This window comes from Manis javanica, chromosome 3, assembly GCF_040802235.1.
Source record: "Manis javanica isolate MJ-LG chromosome 3, MJ_LKY, whole genome shotgun sequence".
NCBI lineage: Eukaryota > Metazoa > Chordata > Mammalia > Pholidota > Manidae > Manis > Manis javanica.
Genome location: NC_133158.1, coordinates 58,186,519 through 58,214,051, shown reverse-complemented (window position 1 = coordinate 58,214,051; position 27,533 = coordinate 58,186,519). Strand labels below are relative to the sequence as shown.

At 50.3% G+C, this 27,533-nt stretch overlaps 1 protein-coding gene and 1 long non-coding RNA gene across 6 annotated transcripts in view; both read right to left on the bottom strand.

The window, feature by feature from the left end:
- The window catches only part of ADCY5 (adenylate cyclase 5), a 144,438-nt gene extending 141,012 nt beyond the window's left edge, over window positions 1-3,426 (bottom strand). For 2 of the 5 annotated variants that reach the window (XM_037013047.2, XM_037013051.2), the window contains exon 1: window positions 1,740-3,426. In XM_037013047.2, coding sequence (XP_036868942.1) covers window positions 1,740-2,864 — 1,125 coding nt within the window. In that variant the 5' untranslated portion in view covers window positions 2,865-3,426. The remainder of the gene's footprint in view (window positions 1-1,739) is intronic. The other 3 variants (XM_037013048.2, XM_037013049.2, XM_017659688.3) reach the window with 2 other exon arrangements.
- Window positions 3,427-6,453: 3,027 nt separating this feature from the next.
- Window positions 6,454-22,851, bottom strand: LOC108396720 (uncharacterized). The gene is made up of 4 exons (XR_012129174.1): window positions 22,753-22,851; window positions 22,558-22,655; window positions 13,397-16,428; window positions 6,454-11,885 (listed from the first exon to the last, which is right to left on the bottom strand). It is a non-coding gene; the product is annotated as an uncharacterized lncRNA (long non-coding RNA).
- Window positions 22,852-27,533: the final 4,682 nt, after the last annotated feature.

Sequence of the window (27,533 nt, the reverse complement as noted above, 5' to 3'; positions counted from 1 at the left end):
GAACAGCCCCCAGAGATACAGCACCCAGGTGATAGCTTGGGTGCTCAGGTCAAAAGAGCTGGAGCCATTATAAGCACTAATAATAGTAGTTAACTTTTTAGAAAAACACCTGCTCTCAATAGGTTTCAGGTTTCTCTCTCAAGTTCAAAGCTGATCTCTAAAGATTCTTTCTTTCTGATCTTTCCAAGATCAGAAAAACTTTAACTTAACCTCAACAACCTCACCTACTCCACTCATTGGCAACCAAATTGGCAAGCAGTTTTTTTAAATTAAATCCCTACTAAGCACCCGCACTGGGCTTGACAAGGAGAGAGCAGAGAAGGAAAAACATATACAACTCAGGACTCCTCCATCCCCGGACAGGGAAGCAAAGCCAGCGGGCACTGGAGAAGAAGTGCTCCACTCTGTGGCTCTGACTCCATTGTTAACCTTGCAGAAGACAGAAGGCCAGTGTGGCTGGAATGGAGGGAGGGCTCCTTGCAGGAGGTAGCCATAGTACAGAGGAGGTCAGAACTAGATGCGGCGTGCACAACACTCGCATTCTCTCTGAGAGGCTGCAGTCACAGAGTTCCTGGGAGGCACAGCTAGAGCCCAGCACATGGAGGCCATAGCAGGGCTTTTCCCTGAGGGGAGCATCACACCCAGGAGCCAGGGGGCACAGGAGAGCCCCCAGAGAAAGACCCGTACTCAACAGGGTCAAAGTCTGAGGAAAGGCATTAGAAGTAAGGAGGAGGAAAGCAATGAAATGCAGTGGAATACACTCAAGAGGCTCTGTTAGAGGAGGAGGATGCAGGAAGAGATGGGAACTCTCACAGCCAAGGTGCATGCAAACAAGTGGACTCAGCAGGAGTCAAGGGATGAGGCCCAGGAAGCCACAGACAAGGCGACTGCTAATGGAAGAAGGTGTACACGTCACAGGGGCTGGTATCACCCGAGGTCAGGAGGGCAAGCACACCCCTCTCCCAGAAGCTTTCAATGGAGTCACTGGGTACGCAGACAGAAGTTGATTTCCCTGAGCCCACCATTCTAGGCTCACCCAACCAGTCCCAACAGTGATAAAAAGCTCCCACCACAAGCAATAACCGGAAGTATCCGTGTGGAGGGGTCATGATAGCCAACACCAGCTTTCTACTCAGGCCAAGAGGGAGACTGCTACCACACTCATCTCAGAGGCTCCTTCCCACCTTGGCTTGGGGCACATTTGTAAATGAAACAAACTTGTTAGTCCTCCCTCAAGTTCAAGGATATCTTCAGCTCCCAAACCCCCAGCCTCAGACAACAAGCAGGGTTATTATTTCTCCTCCTTTAAGACAGGGTCTCCCCTCCGCAACCCTCTCGCCAGGGCTGGGTTAACAAGCCAGCACCGGCTCCTAGGAGGGAGAGGCTGCTACAGCGCCCAGCCACTTTTGTCAGGAGCCTTTGACACACAGGGACAGAAGTGCAAAAGCGAAGCAGACCTCTCCAGAGAATTTATCTTCCTACTGTCCTTCCTTTTTCGCATCCCCACAAAATGGGTAGTTCAGCCTGTGTCTTATACCTAGCCGGGAACATTCCACACAGTCCAAGGGCACTCTCTAAGTGAAGACGCTTAAGAGGCTGGACGACACCACACGGCTGACACAACCATGCGTCTTTGGCTCTTTTCACCACTTTAATGGGTGAGGGTGGGTTCTCTCTCTGAGTCAAGCCAAGGCCTGCCCACCCAACAAACCAGTCCCTGCGGCCAGGTGGGCCCCTACCTGCTTGAGCAGGAACTGGTCCTGGGCGTTGGTGTGCAGGGCAATAGCCAGGTGGAGGGCAGACAGGAGCACCCCGCTGAGGACCGCGGCCCGCATGCGCACGGGCAGCAGTGTGTAGATGGTGTAGATGAAGAACACGGTCCACCAGATGCCCTCGGAGGCGCTGCGCGGCTGGGGCAGCAGCAGGCCCACTACCTGGACGGCCAGCACCACGGCGATGAGCGCATAGCAGGCGAGGCCCATGTGGTCCTGGTGGAAAGCGGCGCGGTTGCAGAGCACGGCCATGAGGAGGATCACGCCCACAGCGGCCGCCAGCACGGCCAGGTAGGGCAGCTGGAGTGGCGGCCGCGCAGCGTGGAAGGCCAGCATGACGAGGCACACGAGCACCAGCACGGCCATGAGCATAGTGAGGCTGCTCTGGTTCAGACGGAAGAAGTAGCGCTGGTACAGCCGTTCCAGCTTGTCCGACGGGAACTTCTTGGAGCGGAATATCTGCAGCAGCGCCAGGCAGCAGGCGCCCAGCGACAGCACCGCGCCGGGCCCCGCACCCGAGCCTGCCGAACTGCCACCATCCCCGGACCTCTCGTCGCCCTCGACGGCGCCGGCCTCCAGCTCGTCGGCCGCGCAGCCCTTGCCCCGCCGCTCTTCCAGGCCCAGCTCCACAGAGCGCGGGCGCACCTCGGTCCCGCCGGCTGCGGCGGCCGCCGCTGAGCCGCCGCCGCCACCCGCAGGGGGCGCCCGGGTGCTGCCCCCGCCGGCCGCACCCCGCCGCTGCCGGCGGCTGCCGCGGCCACAGTCGTCGCCGCCGCGCTCCTGCCAGGCCGACTTGGAGCGGAAGCTGAAGCCGAAGCCCGCGGCCAGAGGGTCGTCGCCGCCCAGCGGAGGTTCGTCGTCGTCGTCGCCGCGCCAGCGGCTGGCCAAGCGCTGCTGCTGCTGCGGGGTCACCGCCCCCCCGGGTTTCTTGGTGGAGCCGCGGGCAGAATCCCCAGGGGCGTGGGGATAGCCATTGGCGCGGGAATTGGCCTCCCCCCAGGCGGAGCGGTGTTCCTGGCCTCCCCGGGAAGCCGGCGCCGCTGCTGTCTGCGCCGCGTAGCCCGGAGGGCTCACGCTTTTGGAGACGGACATCCCCCCCTCGGCCTCGTCGTCTTCTTCCTCCTCCCCCGGGGGCCGGGCCGGGGGTCTCCAAGGGGAGGGCGGACGGCCGAGCAGGGGGACCAGGCTGGGGTCACACGTCGGGGGAGGCCCGGGGCCCTGCGCAGCAGCTGGGCATCTTGGCACCCCCGTCCTGAGCGGAGAAGGAGGCAGCAGGAGGGCGAGTGGAGAGGCAGGCACAGCCCCGAGGTGAGAAGTGGCTGAGAATCCGCGTCCGGGGTCCCAGGTCCGAGATGGTGTTGGCTCCGAGCTGGGGCAACAGGGACTGCTCAGGCTGTTGGGCTGCGCGCAGAGGAACGTCCAGACTCCTGGCTCGCGTCGAGCTCGACGAGGACCAGAGTTGCGGACGAGGCGGGACAGAGAGGTGTCCTTGCGGGCGGCGCCTCCCCGGGGCTGGCAATGCCCGGGCGCGGCGCTCGCTGATTCTGCCTAAACGGAGCTCAGCTGCACACTCGGCGAGGCAGTGGCTAGGACGGCTCCACGGGGGTCCGGGCGTGGAGACCGAATGGGTGCCCTTTCCTCGCGGCGGACTGGGAGCGAATGGGAGGTGCGGGCGCCAGCCAGCATTATTTTCTTACGAGGGGTGGGGAGGTGGGATGGGGGGTGGAGAGGACGGGGGAGGGGGCGGCGGGCGGAGCAACAGCTCCGGAGCCCTGGGGGGAGGGTCCTGGAGCCCTGGGGGGCCGTCGCCCGCATCCCCCACCTCCTGCGGCGAGAGTGGGAGCGTGGCCCCCGCGAAAGCAGAGCCGAGCCTTCAGCGCGTCCGTGCAGGGGGCGGGGGCGAGGACCGGCTCCTGCGGCGCTGCTCTTCGCCTCGAGCCTCCCCTTTCTCCCAAAACGAAGCGGGGCTGGCCCGGACCTGCTGGCCCAGGAGGGCTGTCACGCCAGCTTCGCAAGCCCCAGGCTCCTCGCCGCCGGCTGCGGGCCCACCGCGGCCGGGCGCCGAAGGACTAGGCGGAGGGCGGAATCCGAAGCAGCGCCGCCGCCGTTCTGCCCCAACGCAGTCGGGCTTCTCCCCGGGAGCACGACATCCAGAGATCGAGGGCCGGGGCTCAGGCGCAGCCGGCGGAGAGGGGCCCTCCCAAGAGCCGCTGCGCCCCCGGAGAGCTCCGGGGGAGCCCGCGGGAGCCCGGCTCAGGGCGCGCCAGGCATGCCTCGGGCCCAGCGCCGCTCCGGCCGCTCGCGCCGCTCCTCCCTCCTCGCCCGCCTGCCGCCGCCGCCGCCGCTGCCGGAGCGCCCTCCGCATCCCCTCCTCCCGCCGCCTCCCCGCCCCCCGCGCGGCTCCGGCCTCGGCTCACAGCGGCGCGCGGCCGCCTCCGCCCCTGGCCGGACCGCGGCCCCCTCCTCGGCGCCCCGCAGGCATCCTCAGGCTCGGCCCGGTGAGGCGCCCGGGGCCGCAGGGGTCTCAGCTCCCCTTCCTCACCTAAAATGCTCGCCGCGACCCCTCCCTCCCTGGCGCCTGGAGCTTCCGCCAGCCCGCGGTTCCTTCGCTGGACCTGGTGGTGTGAGGTCCTCCCCCACCCCCTGCTTGGGTTCCTGCGCCCCTAGTCCCAGCTCCCCTCTTTTGTGTCCCCCTTCAGCCCCCCTCCCCCTATTCAACCCAACTTCAGCCCCCGCGCTGCGCCCCCCTTCCCTGACCGGGCTCGATTGGCCGCTTCCAGAGCTGTCAGACTTGAGTCCAGAGCTCTTATTGGGCGATTCTCTGGCCAGGCGACAGTGCCAAAGGAGGGAGCACTGGGCTGGGGGCGCCGGGGCAGCGACCGCCGCAGGGAGCAGAGACCCGAGTCCCTGGAGGGGCCGGAGGGCCGTGAGCCAGACCCGAAAATGGACATGGAGGATGGAGAGGCTGAGGATCTCTGAAGAAGGCAGTGACGGAAAAGATGGAGATACAGTGGATGAGGCGGATGCAGCCAGGGCGGGGCGGACAGAAACACTTTGGTGGGTAGTCAGAGAGGAAGCCCCACAGCCAGCACTAGGAACACCTGGCGTTTATGAGGAGCTATGCCCGTTTATACTTAAAAAACAAAACAAAACTCGTTTGTGGGATGTGACAGAAGACAGGGCCGGTGATTATTCCCAGTTTATAGATGCGGCAACTGAGGTTTCAACTTGCCATGAGTCACGCAGGTTCCCTAACTTGCAATCCAGAAATCTTTTATCAGCGCCAGCCTGCCTCTCCTACCCAGAAATGTGTTAGCCAGAAGGATGCACACCTCCTGGGGACGGGGGCGGACAGAGAATGACCAGACAGGCCTGCACAGCGCCAGCGACAAAGAGGCAGGCGTGGAGAGAAGGACTTCACTGTGGGTCAAAGAGGACCTAGGCCTGTGGATGCACCCACCCAATTCCCTTGCCAGGCAGTTGCCCTGCTGGAAGTTGTGGGGGGCTAAGCACTGGGAGGGGTGAGGAGACCACACCTCTCCCTGTCTAAGGAGAAACAACCTTCACTTCACTCTTCCTCCAGCCCTCACTGCAGAGCTTCCGACAAGGAGCCTAGAGGTCCCAAGTGAGCTTCCCTTCCTCTGAGGGGCATCTCTTTGCAGATTGGAAGAGAAACCTTGCCAGAGTTACAAATTGGGAGGAGAAACAGTCCAAGAAGCCTAAATAAGCTAACTCCTGAGTAATCCAACCTTTAAGTAGTCAATCTATGATTAGCTAAGTCATAAAAAACACCATGAATTTAACCAACAAACATTCATAGAGCACCCCTTATATGCAAAGCACTGTGCTGGGTGCTACTGGGATAGAGATGACCCAACTCTGGATTCAGTCAGTGTTTAACAGAGGCCCAAACAGAGCATTCTTGGGAGTCAGAGAGAGGAGGTGTTAATTCCCACTGTGAGAGCCAACTAAGACCTGGAGGGCAAATCTAGGGCTAGCAGGGAAAGATGAGTGAGAAGAAAGGGAGGGTGGACTGATATTTATTAAGCAACTTCTGTATGTCTATAAATATTTTACTGTCAAATAACCACTTTGAGGAAGGTGTTATTCTCCCCACTATGAAGGGGAGAGTGAGACCTAGAGAATGAAAAAGTTTGCCTAAGGCCCACAGTTGGTAGCAGAATGGAACCTAAGTCAGTCTGCTCCTTGTACACTGTCACACAGCCATGTAGTAAATATGATATGAGAAGGACACACAGACAGGCAACTGCATGGACAGAAGCCAGATGACCTGAGGTATCAAGGTTATTTGGTTCCATCCTTGATCCACTTCTTATTAACCATCATAAAACAAAAGCCATGTATGATTAAATGTAGAAAAAAAGACAAAAGAAAATGCATAATCATTACCACCTGGGAAGAACTATTAGCATCTTAATTTTTTTTCTTAACAAAAAATGGGACTTTTACTCTACAGTTTAGAATCTGCTTTTTTCTTTTGAAATTTTGTGGATGTTTTTTCATGGAAATCAACAAACATTTCTGTACAATATCTAGTTTATTGTCAGAATAGAATTCAGTTGCATGGGTATAACATAATTTATTTAACCAGTTCCCTACTGTTGGACATTTTTCACTGTCACAGAAGTTGACCAGAGTTTCCACTCTTTTGCTGTTGTATCAATGAGCATTTTTGTAGATAAATCTTCACACACATCTTCAATTATATATCCTTAGGAGAAATTTCTACAAGTAGAATTGCTGGGTCAAAGGATAAACATGTTTTTTCTCTAAGATAGTTCTGCAATCTGTATCTTCAGCCCCTGCCTCCCTTCCCGGTTCCAAGCTTACTCCTGTCCATTGGAGAGCTCCCTATGGATGCTACTTGGTGCCAGCCAACACTCCAGATTCAAGTTGTCTAAAACTAAGGTCATCACCCAAGTTTACCCCTTCCTCTATTTTCTAACTGCTTGTAGAATTATCACCCCCACCCCACACACAGCTCCCTGATCTTAGAGCGAAGATTCATCCTCCCCTCCTACCCCAGTTCCCAGAATCCTGCAGCCATACCCTGTCTTTTCATGCTTGTTTCTTCCACACTCTCTGGCTACTATCTTCCCCTAGACCCTCCCCTCTCCTTTCCTGGACAATTAACAACTCTCCCTCCCCCTCCTTCTTTGCCCTTCAGTCTGTCCCCCAGTTTTGTCCCCATCTGATCATGCATGTTATATACCTCTACTGAAACTATCCACAAAATAGCTTCTTGATACCTGCCAGCTCTGTCAACCACTTCCCCATGCCATCCAACCACCTTGAAATGCTCTTTAAACCTCTGCAGAGATCACTCTCCGCACCTCCAGCCCGCACAAATCCGATTTATAGCACCTCTGCAAAGCCCTACCTAATGCCCCTCCCCTCCAGCAGGCTGTTAGGCACTCCCTCCTCCGCAGCTCCCAGCACACCTTGCTTTTATCTGTGTAATAGCACTTGTCACATTGTATTATTTTGACTTGTTCTCGAACTGTCTCCAACCCTCTGAACTCCTTGAGGGTAGGGTTGGTATCTTACTCATTCTTGTGCCTAGTGCTTAGCCTGTTGCCTGGCACATAGACGCCCCATAGCTGTTTGCTGGATAAACAAATGATATATCTGGGGAATAGCAACCAGGATGGAGTCTAAGGTGTGTGTAGGGTGGGGAGGGAACTGGCAATGGTGGGTGAAGATGGAAAGGTGGGTTGGGCTCTTGAATACTGTGCAGAGGAAGGTGGGCTTCAGTTTAAAGATAATGAAGAACCCCTGAATTTGAGGACCATGGTTTGCAGAGGTGAGGTGACTACACACACCCCAGGGGACAGCAGACCCTTTGGGAGGTCTGCACACACCTATACCCCACACCAGCCATCTTCCCCTTGTGCTTCAGGTATCCTTTAAGACTTCATTCTTCACTCCCTCAGGCTTCTTTCTGGAAGAATATTTCTATTTTGGAGATTAGAATATTAATAATTTATAACATTAGAAGTATTTCTAGAAGAGGGTATCAGTAATAGTTCCCTACCTAAAAGTACCTAAAAGTACTTACTCCACACTGCTTGAAATTCCACCCTTAGATAGTCATGCTTTGGGATGACAATCATTCCCTAAAAATGAATACAGAAAATCTAGAGACAGAAAGTAGATTAGTGGTTGCCTAGGCCTCAGTGATGGAGGAATGGGGAGTACAAGGGTACAAGATTTCATTTTGGAGTCATAAAAATGTTCTAAGATTAGGTTACAGTGACAATTGCACAACTCAAGAAATACGCTAAAAACCATTTCATTACACACTTTAACCCAACCAGGTGAATTCTATGGTATGCAAATTATCTCTCAATAAAAATGAATGCAGATACCCCTAGAGATTGAAGGATTTATGCCAGGCCTGTCAGTCATCAGTCCATAGCAAGTCATTCTGAATGGGTTTACTCAGCAGGGTTCCCCCACTAAGGCCCAACCAAGGTGGGGGCACTAAGAGAATGGATGCTTGCTACTTAGAAGTAGGGATAAGTTAAGGAGAGGAAGGAGAGAAGAGATGGGACCACTGAGCATTTCCCACGATGCATGGAACCAGAGAAGGGTCGGGGTGCCCAGGAGCAGAAAGGAAGAGGGCAGAAATGAAAGCTGATTGGGATTTGGGGATCAAAAATGAACTTTGCCTACTGTACAGGGGAGCCCTGACCTGTAATGAGTTCTTCACACATAACTAAGGAACTCTCTCAAGGGTGAAAGAATCTTAAAGATCATCCTATTCCCAAAAGTGTGTCAACCTCTCCTATGGCATTTTTGAGAGTAAGCCGCATCCTTCAATGATTTAACTTTTCACGAAGAACCAACCTACTGATATCCCCAAGTCACAGTCGCTGACAGGATGAAACATTAGGTGTCTTGAGAGTAGGTCATCCATAGGCTTAAGGCTCAGTGTCTTAACCACTGGGCACAGGTGGGTGACTGAGATCCCTGGGGGCCATCCTTCCCTCTAGCCTGTCCCCAACAGGGACTCTGAGGAGGAGCCAAGGACATCAGCTCTCTTACTATTGACCTCTGGTGTCCTTGGCTTGGAAATCATGGATGGTAAGAAGTTTGCAATTGGCTATGGGGTACCCAGGCCCTAGATTTTTCCAGACCTACACTCACTTCCAAACTTGTGGACCTCAGGGAACAGGAATTATGCAAGAGCTCAGATTGTAGCTGAGGTGGAAGTGGTTGATAATGGCTGATCTGCCACTCTCCGGATACTGACATTTAACCCATCCTTTCAATTGCTACTGGAGGTGAAAGGGAGACCCTTGGTGGCCCAGGACCTTTTAAGACTGTATCTGATCCATGGCAGCTGCAAACCTTTGGACTATAGAACCCACATTCCATGCTTTATCTTTGTTTCAGTTCTTGATTTTCTTCTCTTTCTTGCACACTTTCTCCTGAGTCTGTTTTTCCTAAAAGTCTAGGAACATCCCCATGAGTCATTTATTCTTTCAACACACATAAACTGATTATCCTTTTCAAGCAGAAAACTGTGCTGGGCAGAGTTGAGTGGGGGGAGAAGTATGCCAGCAAGATGCCACCTAAAAGTCAGAGGTGAGGAAATCACAAAAAATGAGAACAGCAAAGTCAGCAGAGGCGGGCCACACAGCTCATTCCAAGTGTTTCTTGAATATTCCAAATGAGAGGCTGTGAACTAATAGGAGAAAAATATTCCTGTAGATTGAGGGAGCAAGATAGGCTTCTGGGAGGGAGAGAAGGGCCCTTAAAGTATGCATAGGAGTTGGACATACAAAGACTGGATGGATGGAGTTTTGAGGATTAAAAACATTCCTCTAATCACAAAACACCACATATTGCATGATCTTATTTAAATGAAATATCCAAAAGAGGCAAATCTATAGAAACAAAATAGATCAGAGACTGCCTAGATGGAGGGTGGGAAGTAACTGTTAACTGTTAACTGTTAACAAATGCCAACTGTCAATGATGATGAAAGTGTCCTAAGATTATGCTAAAAAACAGTGAGTTACACACTTTAAGTAAATGTCCCTTTATGCAATGTAAATTGTATCTACTAAAGTTGTTAAAAAACAGGGAGGTGGGGCCCGAAAAGATCATTCCTTCTGTAACTCTGCTTCATAGTTACAGAAGGAATATCCTTGTTTTAAGTTCCTAGCCTTTTCCTGTATGAAGGCCCATTTTTAAGGCAAAATATTTTCGAGGCCCCCCAAAGTGGTGTATATGAGAACCTTTAGTTAAGAAAATACATAATGGTAAAAAAATATTGTAAATTTGGTAATTGATTTAAATGATACTTTATTAATCCCAATAGCATGTACACATTAGAAAAAATGGTTCTGTATTGGTAGGGGGAGCATGTTTATTATGCCTACAGACAGGGTTTAGTAGCCCTTTTTCAAGATCTCCTTGGTTTCGGGGGTCCTCAGCCTACAAGTTTGGAATCCTGGCCTGTGCTCTAACAAGAGGTGTTAGGCTCAGCTTCTCTGCCAGGCAAATACTAGTGGGTGGGGACCCATTACCAGAAAATGCAACACAATCTCTACCCGCTGATGTTTCTGTGTCTTCAGCCCCTCATCTGAAGTGGTACCCTTTGTCCTTCCAAACTAGTGGGCTTTGCTGAGAGCAGATCCCACACAGAAAAGCCAGAGCCATGCGGGCCAGCAGACACTTGTCTCTAGCAAACGTAATTAAAGGCAGCAGCAAGCAAGTGCCTATTAATTTTTCATTAGAAAGTCAAAAGCAGCCTCTTAGAAGGCAGCATCACTGAACTTCAGCTTTGGTAGTTGAAGCCAGGCTTTCTCCCCACTGTGTATATACCCATTTCCACAAACGTGGGCATGCACACGTGCACACACACACACACACACACACACACACACACACACACACACAGTTCACAACATCTTTTTTGAGTGGAGAGAAAGACCACACCCCCATTGTCTTCAGAGGTCACTTTGCCCCATCCCCTCATCTCAGATCACCCCATGTCTATCTGCACATGTAACTGACAATGTGTATGGATCTTATACAATATACTGGTTGTCTCCCCAGCTTGTGTTTACATCATTTTTATAGTTTGAACCCTATTTTTGATACTTTTGGGGAGCTTGCCATTCAAAGTGCTCTATGGTGAAAACTTTTGTAAAGAAAACACAATACTTACTCCGGAATGTGTTCATTTTATAAGCTGGGCAATGTGAGGTAAGAGGAGGAGAGCTGGGGCCTGGGGGCGGATGCGGCCCTAGCGGCTGTCTCCCTGTGGGTAGGCAGGGCTGACTGAACCGCCTCCTGCAACAGTTAGCTCCTCTCTTGCCTTTCCTGGTCCTGCGGCCTTACTAAGGCAACCCACCTGATGAGAAAAGTCTCTCCACTTAACATAAAAAAGCACTGAGCAGGACAGAGCTAAGCTTGGAGTCTGGATACCTGGAGTCTCTATACCATCCCTTGGGCTTTCTGGCTATATGATGTCTGATGAGTCACCTCACGTCTCTGCCATGCAGTCCCCAGCAAGGATGACAATGCTTTCCTACCCCGCTTGATGACTTGTTATGAGGATTGGGACAATGATGCGAAATTCCTTTTCAAATCATTCACCCTTACATAAAATGGGAGTCATGCTTCATAAATAGCGAATTAATAAATTCATTCTTAATAAATCCAGGTGTTCATTTAAGAGGATAGCATGAAATGAAGTACATCTCTGGGTCTCGGGCTCTTGCCTACATTTACAGATGACTGTGATAAATATTTTTATGTCTGTGCTGTGTGTGTACCAGCTTTTCTAGTAGTCTGGGAAATCTGCCCTTTCATCTCTGCTGTGTTCAAAGCAGAGCCTCCAGGGCCATGCAGATGAGGTCTCTGTTCTCAAAGACATTCCCTCTTTCAGGATTCTGGCAGACTGCAGCCTGTCTGCTGGGGAGACGGGAGAGCTCCATCCTCCTCCTGCAGGCATGGGTGGTGATGAGAGTGGCCTGTGAGGAGCTTGAGAGGTGCTGAGTGGTGTTTCTGCTCTCAGTGGCCACGCTGTTTGGCCTTGGGGTGGTCTTATCCATCTCTGTGTCACTGACTTTGAATCTGTGATTGGGGACGACAAGCCAAGCCACATTAGAGATTGTGCTGGGGCTGGCTGACCTTCCCCAAACCGGGATAATCTCTCTCCCTGGCAACAGACAGAGGCACCAAGGGACAGTGACAGATTGTGAAATCCTGGGGTTGGGCTTTCTAGAATTACTTAAAAAGAGAAAATAGTAACAATACCTTGCATTAGAATATTGCTTTTAAAAAGAAAGGAGATAGTTTTTAAAAACTATTCCAGGGGCAGCTTTGGAATTGTCTGGTAGAGAATGAACCCGGAGGGTAAGAAATGCATTGTCTTATTCTTAGCCACTCAATATCATTGACAATATTAGGAGAAATCTTTTTCTCTTTTCCCCCATATGGGGATGCAGAGGAAGAGAGAAGTGGAGTGACTTGATCAGTACCATGCAGCATTAGGGGAAGACTGTGACCTAACCTTGACATTTTTGTCAACCAAAAGGCAGAGAGAATGAAGTTGAATGACCTAAGAGTATGCTTTGTCCACCTGCATTTGTGGCATGTAGACAGCTCTGAGTCAGACTTTGTACTTGGTCATCTGAGGCATACAGGAAGGAATATGCCTGTACTTATAGATCTCAAAGCAATGAAGAAGTTCAGGGGTGGGGGCATGGGAAAAAGTGTAAACCTTTTGCAAGATAACTACCTGAGACGAGGCCACTAAGCTATCTTTTAGCAAGGTAACACCAAATTTAACAGGCAGGAATGGATGAACCAATGGTTTACTTCTGTTGCTTAAGGAGTTTTAGTGATGCTGAAAGATTTTAAAGAACAATCAGCGAACTCTGGGCAGTGGACTAAATGTTTTTATAAATAAAACAGGCCACTGCCTGTTTTTATAAATAAAGTTTTATCACCACACAGCCACATTCATGTATTTGTTGTCTCAGCCTGCTTTTGTCCTACATGACAGAATTGAGTAGATATGACAAAGACCAGATGGCCTGCAAAGCCTAAAATATTTACCATTTGATCTTTTAAGAAAAAGTTTGCCAAACCCTGCCCCACAGCATATGCATAAAAAATTAACTCGGATTTATCATAGACCTAAATGTAAAGCCTAGAACTGTAAGAAGAGTACATAGGAGAAAATCTTTGTGACCTTGGGTTACGAAGACTTCTTTGATATAATATCAAAAGTACAATTCATTATTTTTCAAATTATTCAAAACATTTTTTGATAAATTGGACTTCATCAAAATAAGAAGTCTTCAAAAGACATTGTTAAAGAATGAAAAGATAAGACATAGACTGGGAGAAATTATTTGCAGATCACACACATATCTCATAAAGGATTTGTATGCAGCATCTCTAAAGAACTCTAAACTCAGTAATGAGAAAACATCCCAATAAAAATGAGCAAAGGATTTGAACAGACCCTTCACCAGAAATGGGTGAAAATATATAGACATCGCCTAAGTACATGAAAACTACATCATTAGCTACCAGGGAAAAGCAAATTAAAAGCACAGTGAGAAACCACTACATACCTTTTAGAATAATTAAAATTAAAAGGTGACCATGCCAAATGTTGGACAGGATATGAAGCAACTGGAACTCTGTACACTGCTGGTGGGAATATAAAATGGTGCAACCACTGAAAAACAGCCTGGCAGTTTCTTAACCAATTAAGCATCCACATACCATATAATCCATCAATTTCACTCCTAGGTGTTTATCCAAGAAAAATGATAGCATATAAACATAGATCCACATAAAGACATGTACACTAACATTTATAGTGGCTTTATTCATAACTAGAAACAACCCAAATCAATCCATTAATAAGTGAATAGATAAAAATGAGTATAGCCATGCAATGGAATGCTACTCAGTAGTAAAAGGGATAAACTATTGACAATAAACCCCAAAATAATTATAACAATTACTCTGAGTGGAGGAAGCCAGGCAGAAGTAAGAACATACTGTGTGATTCCATTTATAAAAAATTCTAAAAAAGGCTAATCCGTAGTGATGGAAAGTAGATTAGTGGTTGCCTGGGAAAGGAAAAGGGGCAAAGAAGAGCAGGAGGGATTTGCAAAGGTACCCAAAGAAATTTTGGGGGGTAATGGATGTTTGTGCTCTTGATTGTAGTGATGGTGTCACAGGAATGTGTGTGTATATATATGTGTGTCAAAACTTCAAATTGTACACTTTAAATATATGCAGTTTATTTTACGTCAGTACACATAGCTATATTGACAAAAAAGCTATTTTTAAAGATTGAGGTATAATTGACATATCACATTATATATAAAGCTATTTTTTTAAAAGAAAGAAGAAAATCCCCTGAGGTTGTTATTTCTTTCTTTAAACACTCTGTGTAGTGGGAAGCAGCCAGCCCACTCCACAGGTTTTAACTCCTTATTCTCACCTCAGTGGTTTATCTCAGCAGTGACTCTGTCCTCTAAAGCTTTACCTTCATCATAAGTGACCACAGGCGACAGCTGTATTGCCATTCTGCCATATGGACTACCAGAATACTATCTCCTAATGCTAATGGGGTCCTTGTTGCCTTTCAATCCAACTAGGTCAGATAGTCAATCTTAGATTCTATTTGCTTGAGAATCTGCTGCATCAATCAGTCTGTTGATAAGAGTTAACTACAGAGAACAGAATCCACTCTAGTTAAAGCAGAAAGGAATGTACTAAAAGATGCTGGAGACAGGTTCAAAGAGGAAGGTCTCAGCCATTTCTGCATGTGGGAATTATCTCAATATGTGGGGAATGGTTGACTATAGAATAATCAAATCGACATCATAGAAGTACGTTTTAATAATGCTTTCCCCCTAATATGTCATAATATCCCAAGTCCTAGTAAAATAAAACTCGACTTCAAACCAGGACGGCTTATTCCAGGGATAATTTTCCTGGGGTTAAGAAAGGACAAGGTGATTCTAGAACATCTCATTGGACTGGAAAGCAAAGATGCCCTGGGAGATGAGTGGGGACGTGTCAAAACAGCACAGGATGCTGCACACTGCACATCTATTAGAACTGCTCAAACAAAACAACAGGAACTTGACAAGGTCCCGAGAGGTGATTCCAGGCCCACTCCAGGATGGCTCAGGGACTCAGCTGTCTGCAGTGCAGGGACATGCCTCCAGGGACCTGGATATGGACCAAAAAGACAGTGCCAGCACCCCTGAGAAATCTTTGAGGAAGCCGCCAGGAAAGAGTCCTGCAGAAATCAGGAACCCTGGGTTCTTGACTGCTGCTGACCTGCCTTTTGCAAGCCCACAAAGCAGGTCTTTTCCCTTCTGAGCCTCTGTGTCCTGTGTGTTCAATAAGCAGGGAGGGGTGAACCCTAAGTTTTCCAGCTGAGTTTCCTGGCACTCTGAGCCTCCTCGGATTGCCTTGGGATACTGCAAAGGGAGCCAATATTAGGGTGAGCTCCACCTAGAACACCCCTGCTTTTATCTGTTGTATATTTGGCAGATAGACTTCTCAACTGACAGACTCAGGAGGTGTAGAAAACATCAAGTCCTCCATTTGCTAAGTTTCTAAATTAATTTCTGACTCCTAGGACCTATTCCCAAAAGCTGGATGAAATATGCATCCCACATATTCTTGGCTCTGAGGTGGTGCCTTGCTTCTGGACATGGGGTGCTCTAACAAGCCCCATCTATGTCCAGTGGCCCCTGTGCATCCAGGTGTCCCTGATGATTCTGTGCCACCCCCAGGACACGGGTACCTTTTGGAAGCTGACCAATGTCCCCTCTGCCTTTCTTTTCCTTATCCCGTAGACCCTCTTTCTAGCCCACCCTTCCTCCTGGGAAAATAGCCTGAAGCAAATTTCCTTCTGTGTTTCTTGAAGATTTTCATTCAATCTATGCCAGTGAGTCCCCACTATGGGTTGAATTGTGTCTCCCCAAAAAGATATGTTGACGTCCAAACCCCCAACACCTCAGAATGTGACCTGATTTGGAGATAGGGCCCTTACAGAGATAAGCCAGTTTAAATGAGGTCATTGGAGTGAGTCCTAATCCAATGTGACTGGTGTCCTTGTAAGAGGAGAAAATCTGGACACAGACAGGCATAGCGGGAAGAAGATGTGAAGAAACTTGGAGAAGAGGACTTAGCCAGGGAGAGAGGCCTAGAGCCGACAGTTCCCTCACAGTCCCTCAGAAAGAGCCAGGACTGCTCAGACCTTACTCTCAGGCTTCCAGCCTCCAGGCCTGGGAGACAATAAGGTTCTATTATGTAAGCCGCTCAGGTCAGGGTATTGTTTGCAGCCCTAGAAAATAAATGCAGACTCCTTCCCCTCTTTTCCCTCCTTTGCAAGCTCTTTAAGTTCTCCTAGGTATTGCTAGTTCTCCTAGCATCTGCTTGAATGGGAGAAAGGGACAGGGAAGAAACCGTAAGTACATATTTCATAACTTTCTCAGCAGAGAATCAGATAAGAACAATGTACAAATCACTCAGCTGATGATTGGGTGCTGCCACTGGGTGATGGTCCAGGGGAGTTCATTCTGCTGTTCTCTCCACTTTTGTGTATCATGAAAATTTCCATTGTAAACCACTAAAAAGGAAAATAGAAAGCATCACTGTACATCACTGGGCCAAAAGATGACTAAGGGGCTTCCATCTCTAAAGCTCCGTCACGGTAGCTTCCATCCCTCTCCTTATCCCCATCAGCCAGACTCTACTGACAGCACAAAGAGCTGCCCCCGCCCCCGATCTCCAGCTGGTGCCACTGACACCAGAGCCCGTGCCCAGTTCAGCCTGGAGACTTCCTTCCCCAGCCAGGCTCCAGCGCCGAGGCCTTTGCAGCCATGGAGCAGCTGAGCCGAGCAGAGCAAGGATGGCGGAGAGACCCTCCTGAATCCCGAACACTCTACAAGCGCTACCACGGCCTGGGCTACCTCGCCAGGTCCTCCCGGCCACTCACTCTAGCTCCTCTGTCCTGCAGGAGCCTTTCCCCCTGAATGGTGTTATTATCATTTGAATCACCACATGACTACTCAAATATTACTGACCAGCTCTCAAATTATCTTCGGGGACATAGCTACCTCAGCTCTTGACCGGTACTCTCCCTCATCAAGCCCTCCTTGACCCTCCTCTCTGGGTCAGGGTGAAAGAAGCCATGGAAACAGTATTATCTGTGATGTTTTAAATGAGTTGAGGCTACCACTGGCACGAGGACCATGTTCCCCATGCTGGTGGTGAAGCTCAGTAGTTCTCAACTGCATCCCACTTCAGGGGCCGCTCTTTAGGTTTTCCCTCTTAATACCTCTTCTAACCTCACTCCTTCCTTTACAACCCACTAGTGTTGACATTTCCACTGGCAAAATTAGAAAAGGAAAATGGGCCTTTCATGGAACTGATTTAATAACATTTTCAAGAAATGGTCCTTTTATTTTAGGATTGTGTTCTTCCTATATACTGGTCTTAAAATGTTTCTTTCATGAGTTGGTAGCATCAGTGTATCACAATTTATCAGTCAGGGTTTAACTGCAGGTATAGCAATCACTGAGTTATTTTAAGCAGAAAAGAATTGAATACAGGAATTTAGGACTTTACAAAATCATTGGAAGGGCTGGTGGAGAAGAGGTAGGCTGGGCTTCCAGGGACTCCTCCCCAAAGTCCTGCCATCTCTGCCATGATCAGGAAGCCACTGGTCCCATCTGCCAGCTCCAGGACCACATCCCTTTGGCTGTGCTCCACGTGATTCACATCAGCAAAATCAATGTCATGCATCTGCCCTCTTGACACCCCCCAGCACTAGAGCCTGGGCCTGGGATCTCTGCTACTGCCATCCAAGAGAACCAAACATCTTAACCCCTGAGCTAGCCAGGAGAAATGGTGGCCACAGCAAAAGCACCCGCCTGGCCACACTTCTGCCATCCCAACGGCACATGAGCGCAGGCCTGGTAGAGGGGGTCTTGTGCAGACCAGAACAGGAAGTCCTCCTACAGTGGAGGGTGCAGTGGCTTGAACCAGTCTGCAAGATATGTCACAGATGGTAGTTTAGTGGGTAATTCTGTGGCTGAACCCCTAAATTTTACTCATTTGTGAAATCCCAGGTCCCTGGTTGGTGGAGTGGGGGAGTCAATCTGCTACAGCAGCTCTAGTGAAGACAGAAACTAAATGACTTAGATTCACACCCAAATATCCAATAAATGTGAGAAGAAGTGCTCCTCCTCAGTAGTCATCAAGACAGTGCAAATTAAAATCACAATTAAATTGTGATTAAAATCCTCACTACACACCTACAAGAATGACTAACATGGAAAAGGGACAATACCAGGTGTGCACGAGAGGGTAGAGCAAGGATAGCTCTCGTTCACTGCTGGTGCACTGAAGAGACAGATGAGATGAAGAAAGATGTAGTATCCCTGCCTGTGGGCAGCATACTGTCCTAGAGGTGACAACAACTATTATTTATTGAACATCATTATTTCCTGGGCATGGTTCTGATCTCCTTATAGCATTGTCTCACTGAGGCCTTTAAAGGTGCTATCTGATTCCCATTTTATCGATGAGGGAACTGAGGCTCAGAAGTTTAAGTGGCTTGTGTGGCAGGCCTTCTAGGATGGCCCAGTCTTCCCCTTCTCCTCACCTTCACATCCCTTGTGCAATCCCCTGTCATTTGAGTGTGGGCTGGACCTACTGCTTTGCTTCTAATGAGGAGAATAGGGTAGAGGTAATGGAATGTCGCTTCCAAGACTGAGTGATAAAAAGACCTCCTCTTGGGTGCCCTCTTTGGTGGGTCCCTCCCCTGGGGGAGCCAGCTGCCAGGCCGTGGAGAGGTCTGCGTGAGTGAGCTTAGGCACAGCTCCTCCCCAGCTGAGCCCTGAGATGACTACAGCCTTGGGTGACATTTTGATGGCCGCCTCAGGAGAGCCCCCAAGCCTGAAGCACCCAGTGAAGCTGCTCTCACATCCCTGGCCCTTGGAGCTGTGAGATAATAAACATTTGCTTTTTAAGCAGCCGAATACTGGGGACCTTGTTACAAAGCAGTGGGTAGCTAATACGCTTGCCCATCCTCATGCAGCCCGTCTGCAATAGAGCCCAGGAAAGTCTGACTCTGATGTCCATGCTTCACAGCACTCCCTGTACTGTTTCTCCTGTGAAAGGAACACAATCAGTGCTTGAACTGAACCGAGACTACCCGGAATTGATGAAGAGGGTGAGAGCTGAGTAAGCTTGGGCAAGAATCTTAACCATTCTGTGCCTCAGTTTTCTCATATATAAAATGGGATGGTAGTAATACCCAATTCTATAAGGTTGTTGTGAGGTCTGAATGAGTTGATTCATGTGAAGCTCTTAGAACATAGTGAACACTCAATAAGAGTTAACCCATCATTAGTGCGAGGGGAAATAATGTACGCAGATATTAAATGAAATAATGTTTGCCTCAGTCCATGCTCCTCTGAAAATGCAGTGTTCTCATTTGCAAATGGATATAACAATACTGTCATTCTTTGGCCTTGTAGTACAGTGCCTAGAATGTACTAGAATCTTAATAAATGGCACCCATTGTAGGACTACATTGACTAATGTTCTAACAGTAGCACATGGAAGATGGGTGGCCAGTGAGTGCTGTTACAGTGCGGTCTCTGTTGATCCCACTCACCTGAGACACTGCGCTGGGGCATGTGAGCTGGCTGAAGGGGGAGGGCCATGTATGGGGCAGAGAGTATGTGCTTCATGGAAAATCCAAGAAGAGGCTAGACCTCCCCCCTGGTTCTGGGGAATGTGCTTCCTCAGAGCACTAGCCAGCTGCTAATAGGTCCTCAATGCACCAATTAAGGGATTATGTTAACAATCCCAAGAAGGAAATTGGTTCCATGAAAATCCCCAGGTTCCTGGGGCTGACGGGCCTAATAAGTCCCAGCACAAAGGACACCACCATGTCTCATTCCAATTGGATCTTTTTTGCATGGTTTGTGCTCAAATGCACTCCAAAAGAAAGAAATAAGTAAGAAAGATGGACCTTATTCTGCAGCCCTATGTGGAAATACTTGAGAAAATGTGATGACCATCTTTGTTCAAAGATTTGGAGATTAATGAAACATGTATGTATAACTTCCTCTAGCAATTTCTTGTTGAGTTTTTTGGCATTTGAAGTGCCAGATACCATAAACAAGAAAATGCAAAACAGCCCCAGTTATACTGGAATATACTATTTAAAAAGTACTACTCCAGAGCACCCCAAATACTGCCATTTTCACTGGGGTCTGACAGCATTGGCTGTGAACTTCAGGGCTGTGGTCCTGGCTGGGGCAGACCACTTCCCTGCTCTGAATTTTCTCATCTACAAAGTATCAGGCTTGGATCTATCATTGGTTTTCAAATTGTGTTCCTCGGAGTTCCTGGGTTATATCAATAAGAGCTGCTCCCCTTTCGTCAGCCTCACAACTAGATTATGATTTTTTTGAAAAAGGGATTTCCCTGCTTAAAAAAAAAAAAAAAGACATTTGAAAGCTACTTTCTTATATCATCTCTAAGTTTCTGTCTAGTGCTGATATTGTTAGAGACTGTGTTCAAGAGGAGAGGGAAAGGGGGATAAAAATGGCAGAGGAAACATAGGAGTCAGACTCAAGGACGACCTTCCCTAACAGCAAAGAGCATGCATCACTGTCAGAAGTAACATGGGAGGAGGGCTAAGGAACTTTCGTTTGCAGAGATCTTTGAGAAGAACAGCAGAAGGGCTCAGATGCAGGGAGAAACTATCCTACCCAGGGCTGGGGGAAGATGAGATGATTCCATGGTGGGAGGATTCCACGGCCCTGTGAAATTCCTATGTGCGCTGAGCAATTCCTGGATGGGGAAAGGCCCTGCTCACCACAAGGCAAAGTCTATTTGCCACATTTCTTCCTTTCTACCTGGCCTTACTCCTCCCAGCTTCCCAGGCTGAATTATGCATTCAACAAACAGATTCCATGAGTTCGCCTACTACGTGCCAAACAGTATGAGTGCGGGGGACACAGCCGTGAACCAGGCAAGAGTCCCTGCCCTCTCCGAATGTACACTCCGGAGGGTGACCCGGAAGCTGACCTACAAACTGGGACACCTGTTCCAGGGCTCTGAAGGAGAAGTAGAGCAACAGGAGCAATTGCAGGGGGCTGGGACCCTGGGGGTTACTGCGCTGGGTTCCTTTGAGAAGTGGCATTTGAAGGAAAATCTGAAAGAGAGTGAGGATTAACCCGGGGTACCCCTATAGCAGGGAGGGAGCGGCAGGGACGCCTCCCTGCACCCCCATGCATGCACAAAGTGATTGTGTGCTTTAGCTCATTGCCAAGTTCTATGGGAAGGAATCCGCTCCCTGGGTTGTCTCACTGTCTGGACCAGCTCCCCTGCCTGTCCTTCCAGCTCATGCTTCTCAAACCTGAGTGTGCACCAGAATCGCCTGGGTGCTTGTGCAAATACAGGCTCCTGTCCCCCCACCGCCACCTGATTCGGTGTTGGTGAGGCTAGTGCTGCTTCCCAACCACATTTGAGAAGCACTGCCTGCTCCAGGGTCACCTTCCTGTTGAGGTCTCTCCAGACACCCAACTTCAGAGAGACAGGAGACTCCCAGCCTGGCTGGGAGGTCAGAACAAAAGTCCCAGTGACCCTGGGATCCTGGGAGTGTTGTCTGGGGCAAGCTGCCTGGAGAGCAGAGCAGCCCCCTGTCATGGGATGTGGGGAAGGTATGGCAGAGTGTGCGCTGTGAGTCAACTCCTTCCACCTTTTGGGGCCTGCTTCACACTGAGGGTGCTTGTGAGAAGGGTGGGGGAAGGGCAGCAGGCTTGACCAGTGTGTGGTTGCAGAGGGACCATGGCACACAAGGAGCTCCACCAGACATGTGGGCTTTTTCCTTTTTTTTTATGGAGTGGGGAGGCCTCTGGAAGCTGTGTTCTATGTTCTGGCTCCTAAAAGAAACTATCTTATATGGTGGAAGAGTGTTGACTTTGGAGTTAGCCTTATTAGACAGAACTATTGTTTGCTTATTGTGTGACCACAGCAAAATTACTTAACGCCTCTGAGATGTAGTTTCCTTACTAGTGGAATGAAAGCATCTCTTCTCCCTGAGGGCCTGACACTCAGGCTGCTGGAGGAGAGAGAGTCCTTTCCTTAGCTAAGTCCTCACGAGGTGTGGCTCAGGGTCCCTCTGCAGACGGTGTCCATGCTGATGCTTGTCTCCCTCTCCCCTCCCAGTGCAGCTCTCAGGCGGGGTCTGCAGAGCCTGAAATCAGCAGAGAGAGCCTCCTGCTTTCCCATGGGAGCTGGGCCACCTGGCCAGGGCTCAGCCCCCGACCCTCAGGATTTCTGTCTGCTCTTCACTAGCCCAGAGACGAAGCCCTGCTGGCCAGTGAGGCTCCCCTCAGGAGGGATGGCAGCAGGGAGGGAGGTCACTCGGCTTTGCAGGCCCATTTTCTAGCTGGAACAATGTCTGGTCGATGGAACCAAAGGGAAGGGTGTTGGAGAAAGGTTGCCCCAGCAGAGGAAGGCCCAGCCAATGTACGAGCTTAGGGTTTGGAGACTCCCCAGTGGGGACTTGAAGCCCAGCACCAGCATCTGGCCCAAAGCTTGCTCTGTGGCATGCTGTTCACCCCAAATAGCATGCCTCTTTGGCTGGGAATAAAGTCAGTGCTACTCATTTGTACCCCTCCCTCAGCCTATGTCAGGGCCCCCTCAAAGCCCCAGGAGAACAAGACTGTACCTGGGTGTGAGGTGGTCCTGGGTATAAGCTCCACATGGGGCTTGTCCATTTCCGCCTTGTCTGTGGGTCCATCCTTAGCACCCAGCACAGGATCTGGCCTGGAAGAAAAGCTCATCAATATTTGTTGAATGAATGATAGACAAGAAGGCTCTATAAAGTAGTGGTTTAGGGCATGAGATCTAGAGTGAAACAAACCTGGTTTCAAACCATCTCTGACCTCACCAGCTGGGTGTCAGAGCCCCGTGGTCCTCATCTGTGAACAGTGATGAAAATGACGGCACCTGCTTCCCAGGGGCTGAAAGGGCTGGCTGGACCCGCATAAGTCATGGGGGTCCCACAGGGGTCTTCTCCAGCTCCTGGAAGTGTCAGGGTCGCAGCTTGCCTGGCTTCTCTCTGTGGCTTCCGCCTCCTCCCAGCTTGGCTCTCTGGCTGGAACCCAGGAGCACAATGGCATTTCGAAGGGGCTCAGCACTGTAGAAACCAGCGACAGGAGAGACACAGAAGGAACGTGAGAACGTGAGGAAGGCTGGAAGAGCAGGTGAGACCAGGCCTGACAGTGTGCGTGGAAGGGGCTGAGGGCAGATGGGCTTGTCAGGGCCTTAGTGTGGTGGCTGGGGCACAGGGCAGGGGAGAGGGGAGGCGGTCAGGATCTCCAGGCCTCCCAAGGGGCTTCTTCAAACCAGTTGAGGTTGAAGCTTACTGAGCAGAGAGGTGGAAGAGACTGTTCTGCAGCATGAGAAGCTAGAAAGAGTCTAGGGGAGAGAAAGGACCCCCACAGCAGGAACGGGGCTGAAAGGGCTGGCTGGACCCGCATAAGTCATGGGGGTCCCACAGGGGTCTTCTCCAGCTCCTGGAAGTGTCAGGGTCGCAGCTTGCCTGGCTTCTCTCTGTGGCTTCCGCCTCCTCCCAGCTTGGCTCTCTGGCTGGAACCCAGGAGCACAATGGCATTTCGAAGGGGCTCAGCACTGTAGAAACCAGCGACAGGAGAGACACAGAAGGAACGTGAGAACGTGAGGAAGGCAGGGGTGAAGAGCAGGTGGTTCAGTGGCCAAGCCTGTGGCCAGTGTGAGGAGGAAGGGTAAGGGGGTGGGGGCCAGATGGATCCCCTTGAACTTGACACCCCACAGCTGGTCATCCCCCGCCATCCCGAAGCTTTGGAGCCAGATGACATCCCCCACCGCCCCAGGTAAGTAAAGGGGCTGGCCCCATCCTAGTGCACCTGTGAAGGGGGCATGATCTGGGCTCTGCCAGAGTATACGAGACTCTTACCCAGGACAGCAAAGGCTCCATACAAGACACTTCTTAGCAGCAGTCACCAGGGCCACTCTGTCCAGGCAGCAGGCTTCCACTGGAGGCTGGGCCAGGTCCTACCAGCCTTCTCCAATTGTGAAAGTGGAGGGGAGCAATGGGCCTTCAAATTTTGTTTTGTTTTGTTTTTGTTTGGGGGGTAGTAGAGATATAGCAAACAGAGTTAAGCAGTATAATTAAATGAAGCTTATAATAAATTAATCTGCCAGATAATTATGTAACTGCTATTATTTTACATGGTAATTAGTCATAAATCATAAACAGTCCACAAAAACAAAGGTAACTGGTGTTCCTTTTACACAGCCAAGCCAGCAGGTCTCCTCCGTCTGGTTGGGTCTCCCGGATGTCGTGGATCCCTACGCTCCCTCACACTCAGCCGCTGACACTCGCTTGCACCTCCTGTGGCCCCGAGCCCCAGTGCCTTCCTTCCACTCCCCCGTCATTCCGCAGGCCCACCCTGTCCCCAGTGTGAGGGGGCCTGGGGCAGTACATTCAGCCTCTCCTTAATTTCTGCTCTGACCTTTAGGCTGTCCTCCTCCTTCAGTTTATCAACAGATAGCTGTTCCGCACCCCCAGATGGCAAGGTCGGTACTAATGCTGGGAGACAAAGGTGGAAGGGACCAGTCAAATGGTCAAGAGAAAACTGGGAAACATTTGGGCATATGATGATGACATATGCTTGCTCTGTGATGTCTCTATGCACGTATTATTGCTCGTGATCAAGATATTTTTGTAGGACTCAAAAGTGGTTATTTTTTTAGAAAGAGATGAATAAGATCCAGCTTTTTATCCAGAGGAGCGAATGAGCTGACAGAGGAAACCAGCCTCCATCCCTCTTGATCAAAGCCCTGGAATAAAGCTGGAAGGGTCTACAAAAGCGAGTGAAGCAGCTGTGTGGGCAATGGCTCTGTTTGGGTCTGGGGCACAGCTCAGAGCAGGTTTCATTGAGTGACATGTTTGAAGGATGAGGAATGACAAAACCAGCTAACATTTACTGAGCACATACCACATGCCAGGTGCTGCTCCAAGTCTGTGCACGTACTAACCCACAGTATCGTGAGGCAGCTGCTACTCTCGTCTGCCTTTTATAGAGGAAGCAACTGAATATAGTGGGTTGCAAGGTGTCCCCCAAAAAGGTAAGTCCAAGTCCTAACACCGGTCCCTGTGAATGTGGCCTTATTTGAAAATAAGGCCAAATATAATTAAGAATTAAGATTTCATCTTAAAATCTTAAAATCAGATTACAGCTCATCACAAGATGAGATCATTTTGGGTTGAGGATGGGCCCCAAATCCAGTAACTGGTGTTCCTATGACAGAAAGGGAAAGAGAAGGAGATACAGGACACAGAGACATAGGGGACAAGGGCCTGGGAAGACAGAGGCAGAGACTGGAGTTAAGCTGCCATAAGCCAAGGAAACCCAAAGGCACGGAGGCTGGAAGAGGCAAGTAGGATTCTCCCCTACAGCCACCAGAGCGAGCGGGACCCTGTCCCTAGCTGGGTATCAGGTGGCAATCGTTCTCTGGAGAATCATTGGCTGAGTCACTGTGAATGATCTCCCCTTCTTTCCTCCCACCGCCGAGGTCTTCAAATCCTCATCAGGGGAGGGGAGGGCTACCCCCACTTCCCTAGAGTGGCATCAGCTGACCCCAGGAACCTGGTCCCAGACTCACTATCCACTCTGTGTATGCCCAGCCCGCCAGGAACAGCCTGGCCAGGAGAGCAAGCAGCACCTGGGGTCGCTGCGTGGGGAGTCCTGCAGGCTGACCCAGGCCCTAGGGGGAGGAGCTCGGTTCCTGCCGTAGGCTGGGGTCCCCCCGCCAGCACAGCAGCAGCAGACTAGGGTGCGTGTCCTGTGGGGAAGAAGGGAGGCTCACCTGGTGGGCTGGGCTGGCCTAACCTCAGTCATCAGGAGACTCCTGGGCCTTTCAGATGGACAGGGCTTCGAGCGGGGCAGGCTCAGCCTTCTGGGCTTGGCCGGAGGCTGTTCTGTGACTCTCTGTTCTGCCATGTTCTCACTCCCTCCCGTATCCTGATTCTCTGAGAGGGCTGGGGACTGGTGTGCTCCTCGTCGGGAAGCAGTTCTTGCTGCAACAGGAAAGCAAGTTTGGTGTTCTCACAGCAGACAGGAGCACAACTGAGGCCTGAAGAGCCCAAAGGATGGGAGGGAAAAGTGTGGAGAGGCTTGTGGAAAAGAAATCATGCCACCTGTCCCTGGGCCCAGGGTGAGAGTGAGGGAGCTAACCCAGGGACACGCTGCTTTCCAGACAGCCCTGGGTGCCCTGAGCAGCCCCACCCAACTCCCAGTGGGAACCCCTCCTGGGTGTGCGGAGGGCCCAGCTCAGGGGCTCTGCAGGGCCACATGAGGTTTGTCAGACTCCAGGCAAGGCAGACCCAGGCAGACTGTTCTCTTCCCTTCATTTATTCTCTCCATCTCCGCCTGGCGCACACCCCCACCCAGGGTAGTCACTAAGTCTCTGCTGGCGTCTGTGCAGGGAGGCAGAGTGGCTCCATTGGGTCGCTTCTGGGTATGTTCTCTTCTGGAGCATAGGATGGATGTCAGTGCCCTGAGGCGGCTGGAGGAGCCTGCCAGTCTCCAGGCAGGGGACCCAGGCTGCAGGAAGGAACTGCCTCAGACATGCAAGCAGGCTGTGTGTGGCCATTGTCATTTCGTGGGCACTGAAATGGGTTTATGTTCCACTGTGCAACAGAGGAGAGAGGATTTCATTGTTGGGCTCTTACTTTCTCTGTGATGGAGAGATTGACTTAAACACACGAGTGGGTTCATCATAATGGTGGTGCTTGGGCCGTACCGTCACGTGGTGCTCAATGGTGACCAACCTGGCAGCCAGGCTGGGTGGCTACAGTGGGAGATGATTCCAGATGGTGAGTGCCCAGCAGGGACACCTATGGCCTTCAAGCTAAAGCACATAATGAATGCAAGTTCTGGAACACCTCCAGGGTTTATGTCCAGGAACTTAAGCTCTTTTTTGCCTTGTTTCACCATCTATAAAATGGGAGTCTGACAGTATTGACTTAATAGACTTGTCGGAAGAAATACATGGGTTAATGTATGTGAAAAAGTATGAACAGTGCTTGGCACATAGTAAGGGCTAAGCAATATTAGCTATGACTCTTCAAAGGTCCCCCTTGCATTACGGGCCTGCAGATGTGTGAGTCACTGTGCATTTGGAGGATGTGCTTATGGGTCTCCGTATTTCTGAGTCCCCTGGTAACACTGTCATTATGATAATATCATTCAAAACCTGCCCTGGGTAGTGTTGCCTCAGAGCAGATGACAACCTGGGGAGACTTAGGGCTGCAGAGCATGGACCTAATCGCTTCTGACCCAGGTCTTTTTCTCTCACCCTAAATCAGCCTTTCCTGATTTATACCTTGCACTCCATACTGTCAGCTTTTACTCCTGTATCTACAGATTCGCTATCACATGAGCACCTCTCACAGGATTCCTCTTCTCTGCTCAACTAAATCACATGGTGTCAGGGCCAGGGGTTGCCTGAGAGGTTCCAGAGTTCACCTCCCTCATTGTTCAGAGGACATCGGGAACCAGGCGAGTGGCACCTGGGGACAGAGTGACACAGTGGGGACTCTGTGACATGGCTCTTCCACTGTGCTGGTGCCTCCCAGGAGGAGGAGGGGTGGTTTGC